This window comes from Leucoraja erinacea, chromosome 5 (assembly GCF_028641065.1).
Source record: "Leucoraja erinacea ecotype New England chromosome 5, Leri_hhj_1, whole genome shotgun sequence".
Classification (NCBI taxonomy): Eukaryota; Metazoa; Chordata; class Chondrichthyes; order Rajiformes; family Rajidae; genus Leucoraja; species Leucoraja erinaceus.
In genome coordinates this window covers 16417485-16441650 of record NC_073381.1, presented here as the reverse complement: position 1 = coordinate 16441650, position 24166 = coordinate 16417485, and the positions used below count along the sequence as shown (strand labels likewise).

At 45.8% G+C, this 24166-nt stretch overlaps 2 protein-coding genes across 4 annotated transcripts in view; one reads left to right on the top strand and one right to left on the bottom strand.

The window, feature by feature from the left end:
* nup43 (nucleoporin 43) overlaps positions 1–15113 on the bottom strand; it is a 162159-nt gene extending 147046 nt beyond the window's left edge. Inside the window, exon 1 of the mRNA XM_055635089.1 lies at positions 15110–15113. The gene's annotated coding sequence lies outside the window, so the exon portion shown is untranslated. The remainder of the gene's footprint in view (positions 1–15109) is intronic.
* fbxo30a (F-box protein 30a) overlaps positions 1–20185 on the top strand; it is a 32111-nt gene extending 11926 nt beyond the window's left edge. For 2 of the 3 annotated variants that reach the window (XM_055635084.1, XM_055635085.1), the window contains exons 2-3: positions 3698–5837; positions 17039–20185. In XM_055635084.1, the coding sequence (XP_055491059.1) occupies positions 3698–5837; positions 17039–17242 (2344 nt within the window). In that variant the 3' untranslated portion in view covers positions 17243–20185. The remainder of the gene's footprint in view (positions 1–3697; positions 5838–17038) is intronic. The other variant, XM_055635086.1, reaches the window with a different exon arrangement.
* The last annotated feature ends 3981 nt before the right edge of the window (positions 20186–24166 follow it).

The following is a 24166-nucleotide window of genomic DNA, read 5'->3' as shown; positions in this document are numbered from 1 at the left end:
CGAGCGTCTTTTGAAAATCCAAATAATCTACATTGCCAGGCTCCATTCATCTCCCCCAGGCACATGATGCCACCATGGTACCTACAGCAGATAGAGCTGCTATCTCGCATCTCCAGTGACCCAGCTTCACACCTGGCCTCCGCTGTGGGTTTTGTGGAGTTTACACATTCTTTTACCACCACACTCTGCCTCCAATCAGCAAATCCATTTTGGATCCAATTAGCCATTTTGGATGGCTTAACCTTGTGGACCAGCTTACTCTGTGGGATCATGTCAGATGTCTCAGCAAAGCCCAAGTAGACAATGACAACCACCTTTACCTTCATCATTTTTTTGAATTGTCTTCTTAAACACTCATTCAAAATTGTGAGACAGAATTTCCTCCTCAAAGCCATGCTGATTTTCCTGATCAGTCTTTGCCTTTTCCAAATGAGCATCCATATGACTATTAAAACTCTGATCGCGTGCGCGTGTGTGTGTGTGTTCACATCTTCTTGAAAAAACGACGCGCTAACGGTAAAATCTTTACACATTCCGGTACAGATTTATCCCGTGGCCACCAAAATCATCTTATCTGAAAAATTCATGCTTTATTTCTAGTTATTAATCAAAATGTCCAAAAATCAGAAAAAAATGGAAAATAAAAACGACTGGCTTTGGCTGATGACGTCAAAATGGCTCTGTGTGCTGCCGTTTTGGATCTGCGAGTGATGTCCCCCCTCCCCACCTCTTGCTCCTCCCCGTTATTCAAAAGACGCAGCCCCTCTCACCCCTCACCTCCCTCACTCTCCTCCCTCCCCCACTCTCCTCTCTCTCTCCCCCCTCTCCTCTCTCTCTCCCCCACTCTCCTCTCTCTCTCCCCCTCTCTCCTCTCTCTCTCCCCCCCTCTCCCTCTCTCTCTCTCCCCCACTCTCTTGTTCTCCTCCCTCTCTCTCCCCCACTCTCCTCTCTCTCTCCCCCACTCTCCCTTCCTCACTCCCCCTCTCTCCCTTACTCTCTCTCCCTCACTCTCCCACTCCCTCTATCACACTCTCCTCTCCCTCTATCCCTCTCTCCCTCCCCCTCTCTCCCCCCCTCTCTCTCTCTCTCTCTCCCCTCTCTCTCTCCCTCTCCCTCTCCCCTCTCTCTCTCTCTCTCTCTCTCTCTCTCTCTCTCCCCCCCCCTCTCTCTCTCTCTCTCTCTCTCTCCCTCTCTCTCTCCTGCCTCTCTCTCTCTCTCTCTCTCTCTCTCTCTCCCTCTCTCTCTCTCTCTCTCTCTCTCTCTCTCTCTCTCTCTCTCTCTCTCTCTCTCTCTCCCCTCTCTCTCCCTCTCTCCCCCTCTCTCCCTCTCTCTCTCTCTCTCTCTCTCTCTCTCTCTCTCTCTCCCCTCTCCCTCCCTCTCCCTCTCTCCCCTCTCTCTCCCCCTCTCCCTCCCTCTCCCTCCCTCCCCCTCCCTCCTCCCCCTCCCCCTCCCCCCCCCCTCCCTCCCCCTCCCTCCCCCTCCCCCCCCCCCCCTCCTCTCCCTCCCCCTCCCTCCCTCTCCCTCCCTCTCCCTCCCCCTCCCTCCCTCCCCTCCCTCTCCCTCCCTCTCCCTCCCCCCCTCCCTCCCCCTCCCTCCCTCTCCCTCCCTCTCTCCCTCTCTCCCTCTCTGTCTCTGTATCTCTCTATCTCTCCATCTCTCCCAATCTCTCTATCTCTCTCTCTCTCTGCCCCTCTCTCTCTCTCTCTGCCCCCTGTCTCTCTCTCTCTCTCTGCCCCCTCTCTCTCTGTCTCTGCCCCCTCTCTCTCTCTCTGTCTCTGCCCCCTCTCTCTATTCCCCGCCCTCCTCTCTAGACGTGCCCGTGAGTTGGGGGCTATGCGTCAGTGGATAGTGCGGGGATGGGGTAAAAGGAGCTAATGAATAATATTAATATAATATCAAGGGGGGTGGTTAGTGTGTGTGTGATGCCGCAGGCTGCTCCCCCCCAGCAACCACGCGTTGAGGGGAAGGGACCCAACGGGTCCCACTTGGTCTAGTATCCACTAGAATTTTGCCCAATTATTTTCCTGCCAGTGACTTAAGGCTCATGGCCTGCAATTATCTGGTTTCATAGAGTCATACAGTGATACAGCGTGGAAACAGGCCCTTCAGCCCAACTTATCCACAGTGGCCAACATGTCACAGCTACATTAGTCCCACCTGCTTGCGCTTGGCCTATATCCCGCCAAACCTGACCTATCAATGTAGATTTACCCAAGTTTATCCTTGCTGCCCTTAAATAAAGGTTTATCCCTGCTGCCCTTAAATAAAGGATAAATATATTAGTTATTCCCAATGTTCTGTTCGCTCACCTGTGGCTAACAAAGATGCAATAAACCTTTCAAGGTCCCAGCTATCTCATCCCTTGTTTCCATTACATTCCTGGTTCTGTCTCTGGGATTTCTGAACTTTTATGTATTCTCTGAAATGTCCTCGTTCTTTGTCAATAAATTCTCCCTGGTGTACATTCACCTGAGAGAAACCTCTGTTTGTCAGTAACACTTTGGGTGTGTGTAGAAACTTTTATGTTTCTCACTAGCCTTATATTTTCCCTTTATTATTTTGCTTTGGTCATCTTTTGGGGTTTCTGCGGCGCTCGCAATCTAAGGTCAGAATTTTAAAATAGCAGAGCAACAAAATACACACCAGGGGAGAGAATAGGGGTGAGGGAAAGAACAGAACATTGTAAAGGGACAAGGGAGAGATAAAAGACAAACTTTGAAAGCTCTGGATATTAGTGATAAACAAATCAGGCTTGGTTTAAAAAAAAACTGCTTGAGGTAATGACTTGTGTAATAAAGATTGTTTTCCAGCCTGCCTGAGAATATAATGTGGTCACATGTTGGTGATGAGTTAGACTTGCATCATAGTTCTGTTGCAATGCCCCAGAACATTTCACAGCCATGAATACTTTTGGAATTCTAGTCATAATCAACCAAGAATAGCAGCCATTTTATGCATACAACTACTCACATGCAGTAAAGGGATGCAATACTGACACTATGATCTGTTTCTGTGAAATGATTGAGGGATTAACATTGTCCAGTACACCAGGGACAATTCCCCCCCTCCCTCCCCCGTTCGCATCAATATTGCCCAAGAACCTTTTGTGCCCAGTGCACAGATAGGACTGTGATAACCTTGTTGGGGAAACAGCATTAACATCTGCAGTTTGTGAAGAACACACTTGCAAAGTATCAGTTGAAAGGTCTGTGTCAACATCTTTGGACTGAGGCTTGAGGTACAACATTTAACTTGGGCGAGAGTGCTGTTAACTGAGTAATGGCTGAGGAAGGTGAAGGCAAGGCAGTGCAATCAATGATTTAATGATAATTTATTGCCACATGTAGCTAGGTACAGTGAAATTCTTGTTTTTTTTATACAATCCAGTTAAATCATACTATAGATAAGAACAATCGTTGATAAGTGCAACAATTGTAGTGTAAGAATAGTTTACTTCACCGAGGCACCACACAGAGTCGCCACCATTTTTGGCGCCAACTTGTGTCCTTCAAAACAGGCAAATGTTAACACACCTGCGGTTAGAATGGCAGAATGGTCAACCCCCCCGTTCCTATGTAGTATACCTGCGCTGCTGGATCTCCTCGTAACCCTATATTTTTATTGAACTTGTTTTAAATGTTATCTGCATTGATCTGTAATTATATATATGTTTCTTCAATCAAATGTCTGTCTGCAGGGCTGGACTGGTTAAAATGGATCAACATCTGCACTGCATAAACTGTGTGAGTCGCCGCTGCATGGTCCGACCGGAGGAAAACGTGTCCTGCAACCTGATCGGCTGCCACTTGGTGTGCGGAGCTGTCTTCCACTCTTGCAAAGCGAGCGAGCATCGCCTGCTGTGCCCCCTCGAGAGGGTGCCCTGCCTCAACAGCGGGTTTGGCTGCCCCTACGTCATTGCGCGGAACAAGATCGGCGAGCACCTGGAGCTGTGCCCCGCCAGCGTGGTCTGCTGCACGATGGAGTGGAATCGCTGGCCCGTCAGCTACGCAGACCGCAAGTCCTACGAGAGCTTGAGCAAAGACTGCGACGGGGTGGAGCAGCTGGACATGGCTCTGGCCCTCCAGGACCAGCGGATGCTGCTGGAATCGCTCAAAGTCGTGACCACTGCTTCAACTTCGGCTGCTAAACCCATCCGAAACACCGAGCAGACGCCTGCTGTTTCGGTGGTGTCGGACGAAGCCCCTTCCAGCGGCTTGCTGTCCCCCGACGCAGAGGCTTACAGTGAACTGTACCAGGCAACGGTTGAGACGACAAGGACTTTGGCGGTGGCGCTTGACCTGTTGAACAGTGCCTCAAAAGAGTCAGAGCTGGCAAATGGACAGCTGCCGGAGGAACGAACCGAACGGAATGGAGGTGTTCAGGTCGCTGCGGAGGAACCAGCTGAAGAACGGCACTGCTCAGAGAACAATAGTGATCTTTGCAACAGTGGGACAAGAGGAGGAGGAGGAGGAGGAGTGGAGGGTAGTGCAGAGCACGTCCCTGTGTTGGAGGGGATGCCGTGGAGGGACTGGAACTTGTGCATGGAGGAAAATGGGTTTTGTGCATTGTCAGGAATGGTAACTGGGGCAGATGTGGAAGCAAATGGATGCCTTCAGGTAAAGGCCAGTACTTTGTGTAACGGTTTCCACGAAGCAGAGGTGGAAGCTTCCGCACTGGAGGGAATGGACTCGTATGGCTGCGACCAGCAAGTAGAAGAGGTGGTGAACGGCTCGTGCCATGTCAACGACATCGATGACGACGACAGTTCATCAGAGCCCGGCCACTTCTTGCCTGTGTTTGCACAGCTGCTCACCGTGGAAAGCCTTTTAAACACGGAACATTTTCAAGACGGATCACTGCTTGATGCGTGTGGAGTGGGGAGAGTGTCCGCCAGGCCTGGGGAGCGGCAGGCGCTGAAGAATGCCACCACCTTCAAACTGCTGGAAGGGCACAGCAGCCGCAGGGCGTACCTGGGCGACCTGAGTTGGTACAGAAGGAAAATGGAAAGCAAAGCGGTGGATACGTCGGATCTGGTGGTGGACGACGATCCTCTGGAACTGCAGGGCATCGATCTGATCACAGCAGCTTTATTGTTCTGCTTGGGAGACTCCCCCAGTGGCAGAGGGATCTCGGACAGTCGCAGTGTGGACGGCAGCCGCGTCGATTTGGGCACGCAGACCTTCTCGTTCCCGGCAGCCATATTGGCCACCAACACCATGGTGGGGGAGATTGCCTCGGCTTCAGCTTGCGACCACGCAAACCCCCAGCTGTCCAACCCGAGCCCCTTCCAGACGCTGGGGCTGGATCTTGTCCTGGAGTGTGTGACCAGGCACCAAACCAAGCAACGTTCGATGTTCACGTTCGTGTGCGGACAGTTCTTCCGCAGGGACGAGTTCCCCTCGCACTTCAAGAATGTGCACGGAGACATTCATGCCGGCCTCAATGGCTGGTTGGAACACAGGTGCCCCTTGGCCTATTATGGCTGCACCTACTCGCAGAGGAGATTCTGCCCTTCCACGCAGGGTTCTCAGGTCATTCACGACCGACATCTGAAATCCTTTGGCATCCAGCCGTGTGTGCCATCTGTGTTGTTGGACACGCAGGAGGCTCGGACCCCCAGCGTGGGAGCAGTTGATCAGCTGAGCAGGCTGCCCTTTGAGATTTTGCAGCATATTGCTGGATTTCTAGACGGGTTCAGTTTGTCTCAGCTGTCAGAAGTTTCCCATTTAATGAGGGACGTGTGTGGGAGTCTGCTACAGGTTCGGGGAATGGTTCTCCTACTTTGGGAAAAGAGGCAGAACCTTCACGGACAGCCCTCTTGGAAAACAAAAGGCAAGGTTTGTGATCTTTTTAGTTCTCCCTGTTTGTTTTTTTTGGTGTGTGTAAACTGTTTAAAAACCATGTCGGAGCAAGAATGGTGACGTGCAACAAACTGGCTGAACGGATTTGTTCAACAATCATTTGGGGCTCACATACCTTTTTTTAACCCAGAGCAGAACCGTTACTGAATTTTAGCAATTTATTCCCTCTTATAACCATATAAACCATATAACAATTACAGCACGGAAACAGGCCATCTCGACCCTTCTAGTCCGTGCCGAACGCATAATCTCCCCTAGTCCCATATACCTGCGCTCAGACCATAACCCTCCATTCCCTTCCCATCCATATAACTCCAATTTATTTTTAAATGATAAAAACGAACCTGCCTCCACCACCTTCACTGGAAGCTCATTCCACACAGCTACCACTCTCTGAGTAAAGAAGTTCCCCCTCATGTTACCCCTAAACTTCAGTCCCTTAATTCTCATGTCATGTCCCCTTCCTCAGATTTACTTTGCAGCAGTATAGATATTCTTAACACCTTGTCTCACCTTTGGATTCATATTTGTCTCAGTAGATCCTTTTGTGTGCTTTTTACTTTAAATTCCTATTGTGTATGGAATGTCTGGAAACAGTAGTGATTCCAGTCAACCCCTGCAAATGGGCCGAAGGGGCTGTTTCCATGCTGTATAACTCTATAACCTGTTGCAATTGTTTTTTTTAAACTGTTTTACTAAAACTAAAACATTACTTGCGTTTTTATGGGATTTATTCTGCTACGGGCTGTGCCATTGTAAATGCAGTGGCGTGGTAGCAGAGGGTCTATTATTAAGGGGGCAAATCGGTTAACAACTTCAGAGGGTTAAGTGATGTGCTGTGCGTGGCAAGTCTCTAAAACTTGCAGCTCAGAGTGGTAGACACAAAATGCTGGAGTAACTCAGGCAACATTTCTGGATTAAAGGACTGGGTGACGTTTCGGGTCGAGACCCTTCGAGTGTCTCGACCCGAAATGTCACCCATTCCTTCCATCCAGAGATGTTACCTTCCCCGCTGATTTACTCCAGCATTTGTGTCCATCTTCGGTTTAAACCCTCATCTACAGTTCCTTCCTACAGCTGCTCAGAGTGGAATCAGACTCTTGTTTTAAAAACTTGCACATCAATTGTTGCACAACATCTTTAGTAAATTGGGCCTGAGACTCAAGAATCATTCTTTTAATATTGTTAGTGTATTTCAATCAAAATGAGCAGTTTAAATGAGCACCTACCTTTTGAAGGTGTTTGTAGCTTTGGGAGGTTTTCAAAAAATACTTTTTGTGTTTGTTTCCGTTCCCTTTGCCTTTTCCATTCTTCAATCCATTTGGTTAATGAGATATGTCTTTGATCCATTTATTCATTATGGTCCCAGGTCTCTCCCCGCACCGGTTTCAGTGGGTATTTCTTGAAAACTGATGCAGAGACAAGATATCCCCTAAAGGGGAATCTGAAGGAGAAGCCGCAAGGTGCCCTGCCCCACCAGATTCACTATCACACGAATCATGAGGCTTCTCTCTAGTAACCCCTTGGAGTATCGTTCTTTTTAGTGTAAACCACTTTCTTTTTCATAAACATCACCTGATATTTTGGTTCATAAATGCCCTTCCTCCACCTCTTCAGCCTGCACAAACATTCCCTTTTGTGAACAAGCTTCATCCCTTCAAGAGCTTTGCAATCAATCTGAGAACAGTCCTGGCTCAGAAACGGTAATGAGAAAAATGGGAGATGTGCAGGGGAGGCACTGGTTGGTTTGTCAAAATTTGACAATACCTCAAGCAGCTGGTGTGGCAATTTCTCTCAACCACTTGAACTGATTCTATGTCCCTTGACTCCTTGAACTGGACCCATAAACCTCAGCCTTGTAATTCCTCCCCCTCCCTCCCTGTTCTTGGGATGTCCCTCCCTCAGATACTGGCAGCATGGTGTCAGCAAGTTCGCAAACTCAGGGCATATATTAAACTCTGCAACCAAACAATGGATGTCCAACTTTCCAGCAACCAAGCCTTGCACTGCCTCACTTCACAGGCTGAGGACTTGTGGCGCAGTCCATGCTGAATGTGCAGTGGGTGCTGCTGCGTGTTGCATCACTTAAACCGTTAATGTTTGCCAGTAACCTAAATCGTATGTTCCAGAGCTGACCACCTGGCAGCTAGAGAGAGCTGTGGGTGTTGTCTGCCATCTGATGCATGTAGCTTGGGTCTGAGGCCTGTTTAGATGGTACTAAGCAACCAAATGGGTGGCGATGATAAAATCTAGCAGGGGTAAAGTTTAGTGCATAAGACCTTAGACAAATGGATTGGCCAAGTCAAACAGCTGGAGTAGTAGTCGTGTGAGGTGTTACACTGTCAGGATATAGGCCATCGGTGACCTGGTTAGATCTCCCTCAAACTATTTAAGCCTGTCCCCTACAATTGCAAAATGTCGCCTTTCCATTCCCTCCGCTGCCTGACCCACTGAGTTACTGCATCACTTTGTCTTTTGCCCTTACCATTTTAGTAGCCTAAAGTGAAAATCCTGCATGATGCCTTTATGGTGCCGCAGCTGGGGATATTGCAAGAGTAGTGCAGTGTTGTACTTCCATGGGAGTATGGAGATGTAGTGGCCGAAGGAAAGGGAGTTGACCAGAGGTTTAGACAACACTAGAGTGGGACATGCTATGGTTTACGGTGAGAGTAGAATAAGGACACGAGAAAGATAAAGAAGTTTAGAATATACTAGACCAAGTGTGGACCCAATGGGCCCGCTCCACCAAACTGCGCAAGTGGCAGACAGGCCTGCAGTTACGGCAGAAATTAAGTTAAAGTTAATAACTTTGCGTTTAATATTTCCATTACCTCCCCATCCCCCTTCCTACCCTTATCCTCCATTCCCCCAGCACTCCCTCCCCCTCCTCTTCACCCTCCCTCTTCTTTCCCCTCTCCTCCTCCCTCCACCACTCCCTCCCCCACCTCTCCCTCCCTCTCCTTTTCCCTACCCTCAGTCCCTCCCTCCCTCCATAACCCTTCTCCCCTCCCTACCCCCTGCTCTCCCTCCTCACCCTGCTACTCACTCCTCACCTCCCCCCTATCCCACCCCCCTACTCTCTACTCTCCCCTCACCTCCCCCATTGCCTCCCTCTCCCTCTTTCTCCCACTCGCTACCTCCCCCACTCTTCCCCTCGTCTCCCTCTATCCACCCTCCCTTTCCCTCCCTCCCTACTGCCTCCTCCCTCAATCCTCCCAGTCTCCGCACCTTCCCAGGATTTCGATGTAAACGCCGGCCCCGTTTGCTCCACCACGTCGGCGATGAAGTTGTACTCGAGGCGGGGGTTGTCGGGGGGGATGGGCCGAGCGGCCTGGAGCCGGGTGAGGGAGAGGCCTAGGCTGTGGCCTAGTTGTTGCCCTCGGTCCCGCTTCTCTCCCTCCCCGCGCTGCCGCCACCATACCCAGCTGCAGCCCCAGCGCTCAGACCATGGGTCCCCAGCGTGGCCTCTCCCGGACCCCGCACCGGCTCCAACCCCAGCCCCGGGCAGGCGAAAGGGAAAAAGATGGCGACCTGAAAATTTGCAAAGGGCCCAACTGCGCAGGTGCAGCTGAATGGTTTCCCCATTGTGAGATGCCAGAGATCCCCATTGTGAGATTGCAGGGGAAGCCTTTCCCAACTGCGTATGCGCGGATGGGGGCGCTGTTTTAAGTTATTTTAAGTTTTAAATGCCAATAACTTGTAAAATATAACATAAATCTGAACAAAACATGTTTCTTTTACATCCCAGGACAACGGTGAGTAAGGTGGACCAATAATTTTTAGCGCTATTGTGTCCCATTTTGACGGGGTTTTGGAATATCATGCACGCACGCAAGCATACATATAGACAAACAAGATGAGAGTTCCAGTAATGTAATATGTGTTTGTGTGTGTGTGTGTATGTCTATATCACACACACACACACACACACACACACACACACACACACACACACACACACACACACACACACACACACACACACACACACACACACACACACACACACAACCAAGTGGGAACCGTTGGGCCTCGTTCCCCAACGCAATATTCCACCACTCACCCGTTCCCCAATGCAAACTGTTTCCACCACTCACCCATAGCCCCCAACAGCGCACGAGCGCTCAATCTCCCTCATCCCTCCTCTTCTCTCTCCCCTCCTCCATAGCTCCCTCCCTCACCTCTCCCTCCCTCTCCTTTTCCCTACCCTCAGTCACTCCATACCCTCAGTCGCTCCCTCCATAACCCCTCCCCCTCCCAACCCCCCTTTACATCATTATGAGGTAGAAGCTGCTGTTTTGTTTTTTATGTAAATGAGATCCCATTGTGACGTCATAACTGCTAACTGCCACTGCAACTTCAAATGATTTTTTCTCAAACTGGATTTTGTAATGTTGAAATTGTGAATAACATATAAAATATACCATAAATCTGAGCGAAACTTGCTACAACACATCACAGGACAATGGTAAGGTGGTCCAAAAATTGTAGCGTTATCGTGTACAGTTTTGGTGTAATTCAGGCATGGGCTGGCAAACATCCAGACTATTGGCTCTTACTCCTATTAATACTCCAACACACTTATAGTTAACTATTTATTTGATATGACACAGTAGTATGATAAATATTTGATGTGAACCCAAGAAGTGTAATGGGAGCACAGGAGACAGAACCAGAGAGTTTCAAGGTAGTGCAGGAAACGGCCCCAGTTAGCCAGATGCTCAACCATCAGAAGGTTCCAAGAATGGGATAGCAGATAATTGGGGTTTTACTGCATAAAATTAGTGTTGGCAATTGAAGGACAGGGAGCAATCTAAAAGTAGATCTACTCAAATGGAAAAGGTCTGGCATCAGAGGGTTGTGGAGGATCGGGCTTGGGGAATGGAATGAAAGGGCAGCAGGACAAGGTGTAATATTTAAAGGAGGTGTCGTGTCAGCCACAGGCTAGGTGTGTTCTCACTAGGAGGAAATGAAGGAATACCAAAATCAGAGATCTTTTGATGACAAGGAAGATGGCGAGAATCCTGAAATAATAAAAGTGGGTGTATTTTGCATTTCAAGTGAATAATCCAAATAGGAACCAGGCAGAATATAGTGAGGTGAAAAAAAAAGTGAGACAAGCAACTAGAGGATACCAGACCAAGTGTTACCCGTTGGGTCCCGTCCACCAACACAGGGGGTGGGTGGGGTGGGGGTGGGGGAGGGGAGTGCAGCATTACAGGGGAGGGCAGGTCCCTGAATGCAATACTCACTCACCCATAGGTCTGAATACTCACCACTCCCTAGAGAGGAAGGATGGTTAGAGGGGGGGGGGGGGGGGGCAGAGAGGGAGGGGGAGGGGCAAAGAGGGGCAGAGGGGGGGGGGGGCTATAGAGAGAGGAGGGGGGGGGTAGAGAGGGGGGGAGGTCAGAGAGGGGAGGGGTCAGAGAGGGTGGGGCAGAGAAGGGGGGTAGACACCCCCACACCATCTCCCTCTTCATTTCCCTCATCCTCCTCCCCTCACTCCCATTCCCTGCCGCAGCACTTACCCAGGTCGTAGAGCGGAGCTAGGGCCTAGAACTCGTCCTGGTTCTTGTACCCGGCCCGGCCTTGACTGGTCCTTGGTTCCACCGGCGGCTTCTTTCTCGGCCCCAGGCTCGGCCCTCACTCCAGCTCCAGCCCAGGCCCAGACACGAGCGAGACCACATGCGGGTCCGTGCGGGCGTGGACTCGAGGACCCGATGACTGCAACTGGGCAAGGCAAGGGGGAGGGGGGGGGGAGGTTTCCAGCAAATTCCAGCGTGGCGCCCCCCCGCCCCCTGCGCAGAGCCGGAGTGCATTGTGACATAATTTGTTTGTTTTTTTTTGGCAAAACGGTTGAGTCTGGGATGTTTAAAATTTCAATATTCAAAAACTGCAGGAATATAGGTGGAAATACGATGGGAATATGTTTATCACCTCCACAGGAAAAAAAGTTAGTAGAATGTGTGAAAATGGGAAGACTGTGGCCTAGCGTTTGTAAGGAATTGGGAATCACGCAGATTGTGGCCAGATGACAGACACACACCAGAGGCCCACACCAGAGGCCCGCACCAGAGACACACACACGTGCACACACCAGGGACACGCACCAGAGACACACACCAGAGACACACACCAGAGGCACGCACCAGAGACACACACACGTGCACACACCAGGGACACGCACCAGGGACACGCACCAGAGACACACACCAGAGGCACGCACCACAGAGACACACACCACGTGCACAGAGACACACACCACAGAGACACGCACCACAGAGACACACACACAGAGACACACACACAGAGACACACACACAGAGACACACACCACAGAGACACACACCACAGAGACACGCACCAGAGACACACACCACAGAGACACGCACCAGAGACACACCACACAGAGAGACACACACCACAGAGACACACACAGGGACAGAGACACACACACACACCAGAGACACACCACAGAGACACACACCACAGAGACACGCACACAGAGACACACACCACAGAGACACACACCACAGAGACACGCACCAGAGACACACACCACAGAGACACGCACCAGAGACACACACCACAGAGACACACACCACAGAGACACGCACCACAGAGACACGCACCACACGCACCAGAGACACACCACAGAGACACACACCACAGAGACACACACCACAGAGACACACACCACAGAGACACACACCACACGCACCAGAGACACACCACAGAGACACACACCACAGAGACACACACACAGAGACACACACCACAGAGACACGCACCAGAGACACACACCACAGAGACACACACCAGACACACGCACCACAGAGACACACACACAGAGACACGCACCACAGAGACACACACCAGAGACACGCACCAGGGACACACCACAGAGACACACACCACAGAGACACACACCACAGAGACACGCACCAGGGACACACACACCAGACACACACACCACAGACACACACCACAGAGACACGCACCAGAGACACGCACCAGGGACACACCACAGAGACACACACCACAGAGACACGAGACACACACCACAGAGACACACACCACAGAGACACACACCACAGAGACACACGCACCAGAGACACGCACCAGGGACACACACACCAGAGACACACACCACCAGAGACACGAGACACACACCAGAGACACACACACCAGAGACACACACCACAGACACACACCACCAGAGGCACACACCAGGACACACACCAGAGACACGCACACTCGCACACACACACAGAGTTTTAGTATGATTGATAGATAGTGTGGATTGATAGATAGATGTGATAGTAACAAGTGGGAACTCATGTCTTCAGTAGGCACTGGGTAGAGGGATAGGTCTGATTTGGCATCAAGGGGGACTATATGTAGAGGGTGAGGCAGTGGCTACAGTATCTAATGTACTCTGTATTGATCTTTATTGGGGAAGAGAATGCTGTACAAATTTCAGTGGGAACTGAGTTGGTTAAAATAATGGATCAAGTGAAACTTGATAAGGTGATTGTATTAGAACAGCAGTCTATGCTTAAATTAAATTGGGCCCTGATTTGGATGGGCTTCATCCTTGATTGCTGATGGAGGTGGGAGCAGGAATGGCAGAAGGGATTCACAATGGCATATGACATCCTTGCATAAAAGGGGGACATAAGATAATTTTTGATAAATACAGGCTGATCTGTTCGATCTCCATTGTGGGGCAACGTTACAAAAAACACGAGGGGGGGGGGTAAAGTTAAGTCACATGTAACACTTTGTTTATAAAGGGAGTACCAGCCTGGATTTATTGAATTTCTATTAATGGGAGGGGTTAATAAATGAACACAATGCAGTCATACTGAATGGAAATGAGTTATTGGGTCCAATATGTCACTGCTGACCAGTGGGCACTCATAGACGATCCCATCTTCCACCACATGGCCTATAATCTGGAGATGATTCCAGTACTTGTCCAGGCACCTCTTAAATGCTGTCAGCGACACTCCTTCCATCACTTTCTCCAATAGAGCATTTATGGTACTCGCTGCTCTCTGGGTGAAAATGGTATCACCCCCACATCCCCTCTATGTATCTTACTCCTTACCCTAAATCTGTTTTCCTTATCTATATTCACCTCTGAAAGACATTTGTGATAAGGATAAGAGGAATTTCCTGTAAACAAAAAGACACGTCAATAAAATGAGGCCCTTGTCAGTGGTGATATGGAACGGAGATTGGTTTAAGGATGGAAGCCACAGTAAAAGGGTTTTCATGCATATTGGGAGTTAGGGGAATATCAGTGTTGGGATCACTGGTTTTGAATGTTTGGTGTAACCTGGGTGTACAGGATAAAATTATCTAAAAAAAATTTGGAATAAAACTTGGAATAAAAAGCAACTGCAGGTGATGGTTTATACCAAAGATATAGACACAAAATGTCGGAGTAACTCAGTGGGTTAGGCAGCGTCTCTGGAGAAAAGGGATAGGTGATGTTTTGGGTAGGGATCCTTCTTCAGATTGAATGGTTCAAGGGCCAGCAGTTAAAGGTTGAAAGTGAAGGGACATGGAGAACACATATCTACTTCCTTAGAAGGCTTGGGAAGTTTGGCATCTCCCATACAACTCTCACCAACCTCTAAAGGTGCATCATGGAAGCATTTTATCAGGATGCATTACAGCTTGGTTTGGGGACAGCTCCACCCAAGCCTGCAAGAAATTGCAGTCAATTGTGGACACAGCCTAGATCATCGCACAAATCAACCTCCCTTCTACTGACTCCATTCATACTTCATGCTGCCTCGGCAAGACCAGCATCATAATCAAGGACGAGCCGCACCCTGGTCACTTCTCCCCTCCCAACAAGCAAAAGGTATAGAAGTGTGAAAACGTACACCTCCCCAGATTCAGGGACAGTTTCTTCCCAGCTATTATCAGACAACTGAATCACCTTACCCCAACCAGAGAGCAGTGCTGAACTATTATCTACCTCATTGGTGACCCTCGGACTATCCTTGATCGGACTTTGCTGGCTTTACCTTGAACTAAACATTATTCCCTTATTATGTATCCCTCGAGTGTAATGGCACGATTGTAATCATATATTGTCTTTCTGCTGACTGGATAATACGCAACAAGCTTTTCACTGTACCTCGGTACACGTGATAATAAACTGAACTGAACAGAGTTATACAGCGTGGAAACAGGCCCTTCGGCCCAACCTGCACACGCCAGCCAACGTGCCCCATGTACGCTAGTCCACCCTGCCTACTATGACAACAATAGACAATAGATTGAGGAGTAGGCCATTCGGCCCTTCGAGCCAGCATCGATCGTCCACAATCAGTACCCCGTTTCTGCCTTCTCCCCATATGCCCTGACTCCGCTATCTTTAAGAGCTCTATCTAGCTCTCTCTTGAAAGTATCCAGAGAACCCGCCTCCACCGCCTAAGGCAGACTTTGCTCTAATTCCTGTTGACTCTTTGGGGGCTAGCAGTCCACTCCCAACAAAGTGATCATCCCTTTCCTATTTTACAGCTCCACCCACATAGCCACACTTGACGAACCATCTCTGACCACTGCTGTGACATCTTCTCCCCTACTCTTTTACTCCCACCTCTATCTATCCCGAAGCATCTGTACCTTGCACATGTGAGGATATTTTTTGTGTTGCTTTATTCTGGAACTTGCTGCTGGTAGATTTGATGGAAACACTTAGTCAGGGGTTTCAAAAGGGTATTGGAATTACACTGAGAAAATAAATTTCAATTAGAAAGTGGGGTTGGGACTAATTGGGCTGCTCAATGGAAAGCTAGTATGAGCTGCAGTTGTTGTTGTTGCCTGCTACCTGTACCCACCAATGGTCTAACCTGTTCACATATTCTACGCAGTTATCTTTGGCATGGCCCCACTGTCAAGGGACCCTGTTCCCCAAACTGTTCAGTTCTAGATGTAATAAATTAACTCTTGGACTTGTGAAACACCCTAAGTACACTAAACTAACCAATGCAGTACCAATTAGTATTAGCTCCTGCTGCACAAATGGTATTGTCTGTGAACTCAAGGCTCCAGACCTTGAACCAATAGTTTGGAGGGACATAGCTGATGGCAGAACCACTTTTACAATAAATGAAATTCAAAAAACTGTAGCTGCGGCAAAACTGATAATGCTGAAAAAACCCAGGTCAGGCAGCGTCTGTGGAATTCAAAAGACGCATCAGGTTTTTTACTCAATAGTGTGTGGAAATCAAAAATAGTTATCAGCCACAGATTTTCCTGGTGTCCATTATCTTGAGCGTGAGCACTTTTTCCTGAAGGCATGTCAGGTATCCCTAATCAGGTCCAACAGATCCAGCCGATGACTAACAAAGTGAAGCTTTCTGTTTTTATCACCTGACACAACTGCTGGATTGTGATTTTATATATAAATATATATATATTTGCCTGTCAACAAAATAGAGAGAGTACAGAGGAGATTTACTAGAATGTTGCCTGGGTTTCAGCAACTAAGTTACAGAGAAAGGTTGAACAAGTTAGGGCTTTATTCTTTGGAGCGCAGAAGGTTAAGGGGGGACTTGATAGAGGTTTTTAAAATGATGAGAGGGATAGACAGAGTTGACGTGGAAAAGCTTTTCCCACTGAGAGTAGGGAAGATTCAAACAAGGGGACATGACTTGAGAATTAAGGGACTGAAGTTTAGGGGTAACATGAGGGGGAACTTCTTTACTCAGAGAGTGGTAGCTGTGTGGAATGAGCTTCCAGTGAAGGTGGTGGAGGCAGGTTCGTTTTTATCATTTAAAAATAAATTGGATAGTTATATGGATGGGAAGGGAATGGGGGGTTATGGTCTGAGCGCAGATATATGAGACTAGGGGAGATTATGTGTTCGGCACGGACTAGAAGGGTCGAGATGGCCTGTTTCCGTGCTGTAATTGTTATTTGGTTATATGGTTATATATATATGTTTATTTATTATTAAGTGTCCAACATGTTCTAAATATTTCTTCATTCTCGGTGAACATTTCAAAATATTAATTTTGCAATAAATGTAATTCTGTGGTAACTTAGATAAGCTGCTTCAATTTCATGGCCATTTGGATTGGAATGTTTCTCTATACATGCAGTATGTCCAACCTGCAGTTTGTGACTTGTGGGACTTTTCTCTCCCTCAGGCCTGGCGATTCAGCACTGCCTTCAGCACGGTTAGTGAGTGGAAATTTGCAGAGATTGCCAGCATGGCCGACCACTTGAAAGACTGTCGCTACAACACGGTGGAGAGGACTAGAGAGGCCATTCCATTGCCCTGCATGTGTGTGACACGGGAGCTCACTAAAGGAGGACGGCCTCTGCGATCAGTCCTAAAAGCAGTTCTCTAATCTCTTTACTCACTGGCAACGTACTGCAAACAATTCTAATCTTAACTGTGATCTGTCAACTTTGTATACAATATATTTTGCTTTGATGTGAAATTTATTTTTGTAGTACAGTACCTGTTATAATCAAGGCAATGAAAAAGTTTTGATGAAAAAAACATCGAACTGATGGACATTTTGTGAGTGAAACTTCTCCTTACTGGAGTCTTCCATTTGTACATATGGTTTCCTGCATGGATCTTGCCTTTAAAACCCATTACTATTTTACCCCTCCCCTCAGCAATTGTATATCTTAGTGAATGTCGGACGTATGAACTTCATACTATGAAGGAGGTATTTATCATCGTTATTAAACCCTGACCAAAATATGGCAACGTCATGTAGTCATTTGGCAAGTCAGATATACACTTGGCCCATGTGGGAATAACATGTTGTTGTGAGTCACAACTTGAGCACATTCTGTTTAGAAAGATTGTCCTATAAATACAGTGAGCTAGCTGTTGCAAAGCAATATTATACCTCACATTGTTCAAAAGCTAAGGCAAAGTGCAGTGGATTCATATTATGTATTTACAGATTTGCCTCTTTTTGCACTTTAGTTTTAGTCTCATTTTAACTAGCTCACCAAATGGTTAATGCATTGCGATCTGTATTTTCTCACTCGTTTTTATTGCTCTTATTGTTAACTTTCTGCCTTTGCAAGTGTTACCTGTGATGTTTGATGGTTAGAGGGGAAGGTGGGCAGATTTCTTCAAATCTAGACCTTAGGGCTATTTCCAGTCTTCCAACTTGAAAGGGCTGTGCTTTGTGAATTTACCGAAATAACTAACGACAGCATCATCAAAGAAGCAAAAAGCACATGTCAATTTGAAGGCTTCAGCACTCACTTGTGAATGCATTTCCCTTAGATTTTTTTTTGATAATATATGGTGCCCAAATTTGTTTGCAGATATCACAAAAAATAAATCTGAATATCCTCCCTCATCCTTGGCATGTCAAACCGATTGTGTGTTGTGTTGAAGTGGTCTCACGGTTAATCTAATGCCTTTTCGCCACAGTTGGTGCTTTAAATGGGTCTGAATACTATAAGGACTGCAGTGGGTTGTGGAAAGTCTGTAAATCTAATTTAATGGCCTTTGTACACGAGTATTCATGGGTCCCATTGGTGAAATACATTGGGCACTGCTGCTGTAAAGCTGTTCCCTTAAACATTGCTGCCTTAAACTCTAAACACTTTGAGGGAAGTACTGTACCTAGCTTGGTGCTAACATTTATTTACACATCTATTTATGTTCCAAAATGCAAATTCGCACATTTTAGTGCAACATTTAAGAAGGAGTTGTGCTACTTTATGAACCTCATTTAATTTTCATCTTCAGTTTGCAGGGCGAGGGGTTACCATTAATATCAGCCTCTGTTGCCTGAGCACCTTCATTGTTTTAATTTGAGAATTTATTGAAGCGTTCATTGAAAACTTCCGTTGATTGTGAAAGAACAATAAGTAAAATCAGCAGGTCAGACAGTATCCCTGGAGAAAAGGAATAGGCAACGTTTCATGTCGAGGCTCTTCTTCAGACTGAGTCAGTGGGAAAGGGAAACAAAAGATATAGACAGTGATATAGAGAGACATAGGCCAATTGAATGAAAGATGTGCAAATAAATAATTATGATAATGGAAACAGACCATTGAAAACTAGTTACAGACAATGAAACTCACCAGGATGACTGAAACCAATACAACAGCTAGCGTGGGGGAGGGACTGAGAGGGAGGTGAAGTTAGAGATAGCAATATTCATACCTCTATCAGCGTTTATCATCAATCCCTTTTTTGCATATCTTTAGTTCTATATCTCTCGTTTCCCTTTCCCACCTGAAGAAGAGTCTTGACCTGAAACGTCACCTGTTTCAGAGATGCTGTCTGACGTGCTGAGTTACTCCAGCTTTTTGTGTCCATCTTCGGTTGAAACCAGCTTCTGCAATTCCTTCCTACACAATAAATAATTGCAAGTTGGTATTGTTGCAAGTATAAGGTGTTTAACAGCTAAGTCACCCCAATGAACATTAATGTTCAAAATGGTGGAGCACTGGTTTGAGGCTGGTCATCTCTCACTGTCAGGTAGGGAGTTGGGTGGGTCAAGGCAGAGAAGTCTTTAGGAAATGTGGAGCCTAGCGTAATGATCCCTCTGGTTAGTGTGGCGCTTGCCCTGTGGGTGCCCTTGGTTATGGGTGTCGCCTGAGTCTGATCTTCTGGATGAAGAATACAAAGAATTTCCTGAACTCGAAGAATAAGATAAAAGGAATGCAGAATTTGAAATTCTTGTGCATGAGCATGTTTCATTTGTGTAATGATATCTGCAAATTAATGATTTTTTTTCCATTCATACCTCAGTTTCTCCATTCAGTGTGTGTATATATTTTGTTGCTACAATTTAAGAAATGCACTACACATTTTGATTGATGCTGTTCTGATCTCCGATAACCAATGCTTGCAATTGCGTATACAACCAATTGCAGCCATCATTTTAGCTCCGTTGCTTTTTATTCATCCCCCAGGCTGAAACATTTGGTTCAATAACACTGTGTAATCAAACCCATCACCATTTAGTTAAATATTACACCGGTCGGTCGACCCACATTTACAACATTATTAGTTTGCTTTTAATCCCGTGGTTCTAAAACATCACTGAAGCCATGTGTACTGTACTGCGTTGAGAATACATTGTATTGAAGGGTCACACGAGATTCTCTGATCCAATTATGAGAGAAGTTTTTTAATTAAACTTCACTTTACTACATTCTGAGGTTTGAAATGGCAGGAGTTTTGTTGAAAAGGTTCTCCAATCTCCTGTTATTTTCAATGCTACTCAATGTTGAGCTTTTGTACTAAATGTTTGATTTCATTTTAAACTTCAAGAATTCTAATAAAAGTGTCATTTTATTAACTACTGAAAGCCTCCATTTGTGAATTTGTATGAAAGGGAGAGCTGGCATGGGTATAGCAGTTGGGCAGTGATGTTGCAGTTGTAAAAGACTGGTGGGGCTGTATTTAGAGTATTGTAGGAATGTTACAACATTTTGAGATTTTAAAAATCAAGCCTGTAATTTATCCCATCAGATAAAGCATTAAAATAACTTAATTTGATACCTAATTCACTTTTGTATCTTCAGTATTAAAAAAGTTATGGTCATTTTCGTACTTGGAAATTAGCATCTTGTTCCCTATTGCTTTTCCATTGACTTAACTGTGATCGAGGACAGTCAATTGACATAAAAGCCCATAACTTTCTTAAAAATTAAGAGAACTGAATGACATTTTCAGTTATTATAGAATGAAGCATTCTGAAACAAATATGAAACATCTTACTTGGATGACCTTTAATTAAAGCAAATCATTAGCTAGTTACCTAATTGTAGCTAATTACACAATTGACTGTTGTGACAGAAATAGTAATAAACACCCAGACTGCCTTGAAAATTCAAAAATGTGATATTCTCAAGATCAGAACTTTAATATTATTGTATTATGCTGTAAGTCTGTAACAGACAGGTAAAGAAATCACAATTTCTAGCAAAAGACCAAGTCTTAATGGCGAAGATCAGCTGTTAGCCGGTACATTGGCATATCATAATCAGTAGCATTATCATACTCCTCAGATTGCAACCAATAAGCAACTCTGTACACCTTGTTTTTCCTCAACTTTTCAATTTTGGCATTGTAAACTACAAGTTTTTGCTCTTCAAACCACAAATGACATGCTTTTCTGCCCACTCCCATTAAGAATGTCCTGTAGATCATCACATTTGGAGTAGTCCAAATTCGGATGATCTCTGCGAGTGCTGTCTCAATCCGTCTCTTTCAATTTTTTTCCTACCTTTTTCCTCTCTTTCGTGTCCCGAGCATGCTCCTTATCTTTCTGTCCCTTGATGATTTCTGCTCTCAATTCCTTCTGTTTTTTTCTTCCGTCTGTTCCTCTGCACTCTCCTCAATTTCATTGCCACAGAGCACCTCCTCCCTATGTTGCTCCTCGAGATTATCAAGGAAGTTGACTGTTCTATTCTTGCAGGCCCGCACCCTACATGACAAATAACACATGGCATTGAGAGATTTCTGTTTCGATGAGCTAAACATCCCCATTATCTCCTCCGCATCAATGTTGTGTGATCTTGCTGATGCAGTCTCCTCCTTCAGTTTCTCAGTTACATCAAGTTCAAAGTATTTACTATACTGCCTTTCCGACACAGTGATGACAGCTTGAAGACGGCTCCTCATCTTTGAACTGAACTGTGGATGTACTGGTAGCACCCGACGTTTTGTCAACGTGGCATCAAGATGCACCTCCTCACCGTAGAAATGCTCCCTTGCCAATATCAAGTTCTCTATTTTCTGTGCCTTCCTTTAGAGCTGCAAACACCCCTTTAACCACTTTAATGCCATCAACATGGTTGATCTGATTCTAGATATAGATATGCCATTTATTGTCACTATACATGTACAGTGAAACTGAAAGCTGCTCGTACTCAGTGCATACATACTTGCTTGAAGTGTAGAAGTGCTTCATCCAAGGCTCAGTCAGGTATTTGTCAAGTAAGCCTAATATCTGAAGTTCTACTTTTGCTTCAGCCTGGGTGAAGTCATGGAGTCTCTCCATTTCAGACAGTCTTTTTCCAAACGAGGTATACAAGTACAAGATGTGTCCATTTTATAAGAACCCTCTTGGACTCGGGCATGACAGAGAAATTCACTTCAAGGTGAGCTCTAGCTACGCCAGGCTGGGCATTTGGATTGACAATTTTGCATTTCTTCTTCGGAGGCATCTGTTTAAAATGTAAAGAATAAAACCACTGAACAGCATTAACAGAAACAAGTTATTATTTGCAGTTTTTTAGAAATGATTTGTTCAATAAAATGCCTAACACAAGTTAAACGTTAAAACAAATTGTAAATACCCAACAAAACATTCATGTTCATCAGTGTCATGAAATCAATTAAATTCATCTAAATTAAATTACTGAATCTAAACATCTATCCCATTCTTAAAAAGCAAAAAATATTTTTTTAAATAGCCAAAGTATCCAAATAACAAACTGATCCCATTCACCCAAGAATTCACAATATAACATGATTTTTAAATCTCACTTTGTCATGAATGTCTATGCCAAATGGAAGGAATTGAATGTTCAATTCCCATAAATTTTACTCTGTTGGTTTATAACACTGCAGAAGGCAAGGGTCATTTTACACAGACATTTATTCAAAATCCAGAAACATCCACTCTCAAGATAATCTAAATCATTATATTTTGCACAATCATGTCATAAGAACATCTAAATTATCTATATTTTGTGTTATTGTCTTTATGATCCATATTTTCATACTAAACTGACTGACTAAAACTATGTACTGTGGAAGTTTTCAGCCAGATATTTAGTATGTAAATATTGATCATGGATAGACAATATCACAAAATATAGATGATTTAGATGTTCTTATGACATGATTGTGCAGAAAAATAATGAATTTGATTATCTTGAGAGTGGATGTTTCTGAATTGTGATAGATCGGAATGTGGCTGCTGCCATGATTTATGCCCCGACATCGGCAGGCAAGACACGGCCGATATCGGTGCCTAAGTTACATATTTCGTATCATCAGATTAAAATGAAACCACACCAAAAAGCAACTTAAGATGTTAAATAAACGACATACCTTTTGCTTTGTCCTGCACTTGCGATCCGTGATGGTGAAGGCATGGAAGGCATTGGAGGTCGTGTTTAACGTCAATCCAGCGATGCAATCGACCAGCAACTTTTTTTTAAAAACGGGAACGGGTTCGCAGAACAAATTTTCTTCATCAGCTTGTAGTCCGAGCAAATCCCTCTCCGACAACCAATACAAACCTACATTTTAATCCAGCTCCCCCCCTCCCACCCAGCCTCTGGAATTGCATGTACAGGCAGTGGGCAGATCTGGAGCGCCACTGATGGTAGGATTTTGTAACAGCGCTAAGTATTGTGTTCAGTTTTGTGCATCATGTTATAGGAAAGATGTCAAGCTGGACAGGGTGCAGAGAAGATTTACAAGGATGTTGCCAGGACTCGAGGGGCTTAGCTGTAGTAAGCGGTTGAACAGGCTAGGTCTCTATTCCATGGAGCGCAGGAGGATGAGCAGTGTATAAAAATCATGTTATAGCAGTGTATAAAATCATGAGAGGAATAGATTGGGTAAATGCACAGGGTCTCTTGCCCAGAGGACAAAGGACAAATGACATTTATTGTCACATGCACCAATTGGTGTAGTGAAATTTGAGTTGCCATTGCAGTACCAAATAAAATAAACACACCATTATAGAATTTAACATTAAACATAAAGGAGAATAGGGGAATCAAGAATCGGAGGATATAGGTTTAAGGGGAGGGTGGAAAGATTTAATAGGAACATGGGGGGTAACCTTTTTTCACAATGGGTGGCGGAACGAGATGCCGGAGGAGGTAGTTGAGGCGGGTACTATCGCAATGTTTCACAACATTTAGACCGGTACATGAATAGGATAAGTTTAGAGGGATATTGGCCAAATGAGGCAGGTAGGACCCCTCTTGGTTGGGCCGATGGGCCTGTTTCCACCCTCTATGACTGACTATAATCAAAACAAGAAAAGTAAGTAAGTAAGTGCTGGCCTCAACTTCTTCTGGCTGCTCGATCCATATAACCACTGTGTGAAAATGTTTCTGGTTTGGTTCCTTCTAAATCTTTCCCTTCTCGCCTTAAACCTATCCACTCCAATTCTTGATTCTCCTACCCTGTACACATTCCCCTCATCATTTTTATTATCTTTATATTATCCCATGCAATCTAACTTTCTAGAACAGCTCAAGCCCTTGTGTCAATATCCTCATAAATCTTCGCTGAACTCTTTACAGCTTAATGG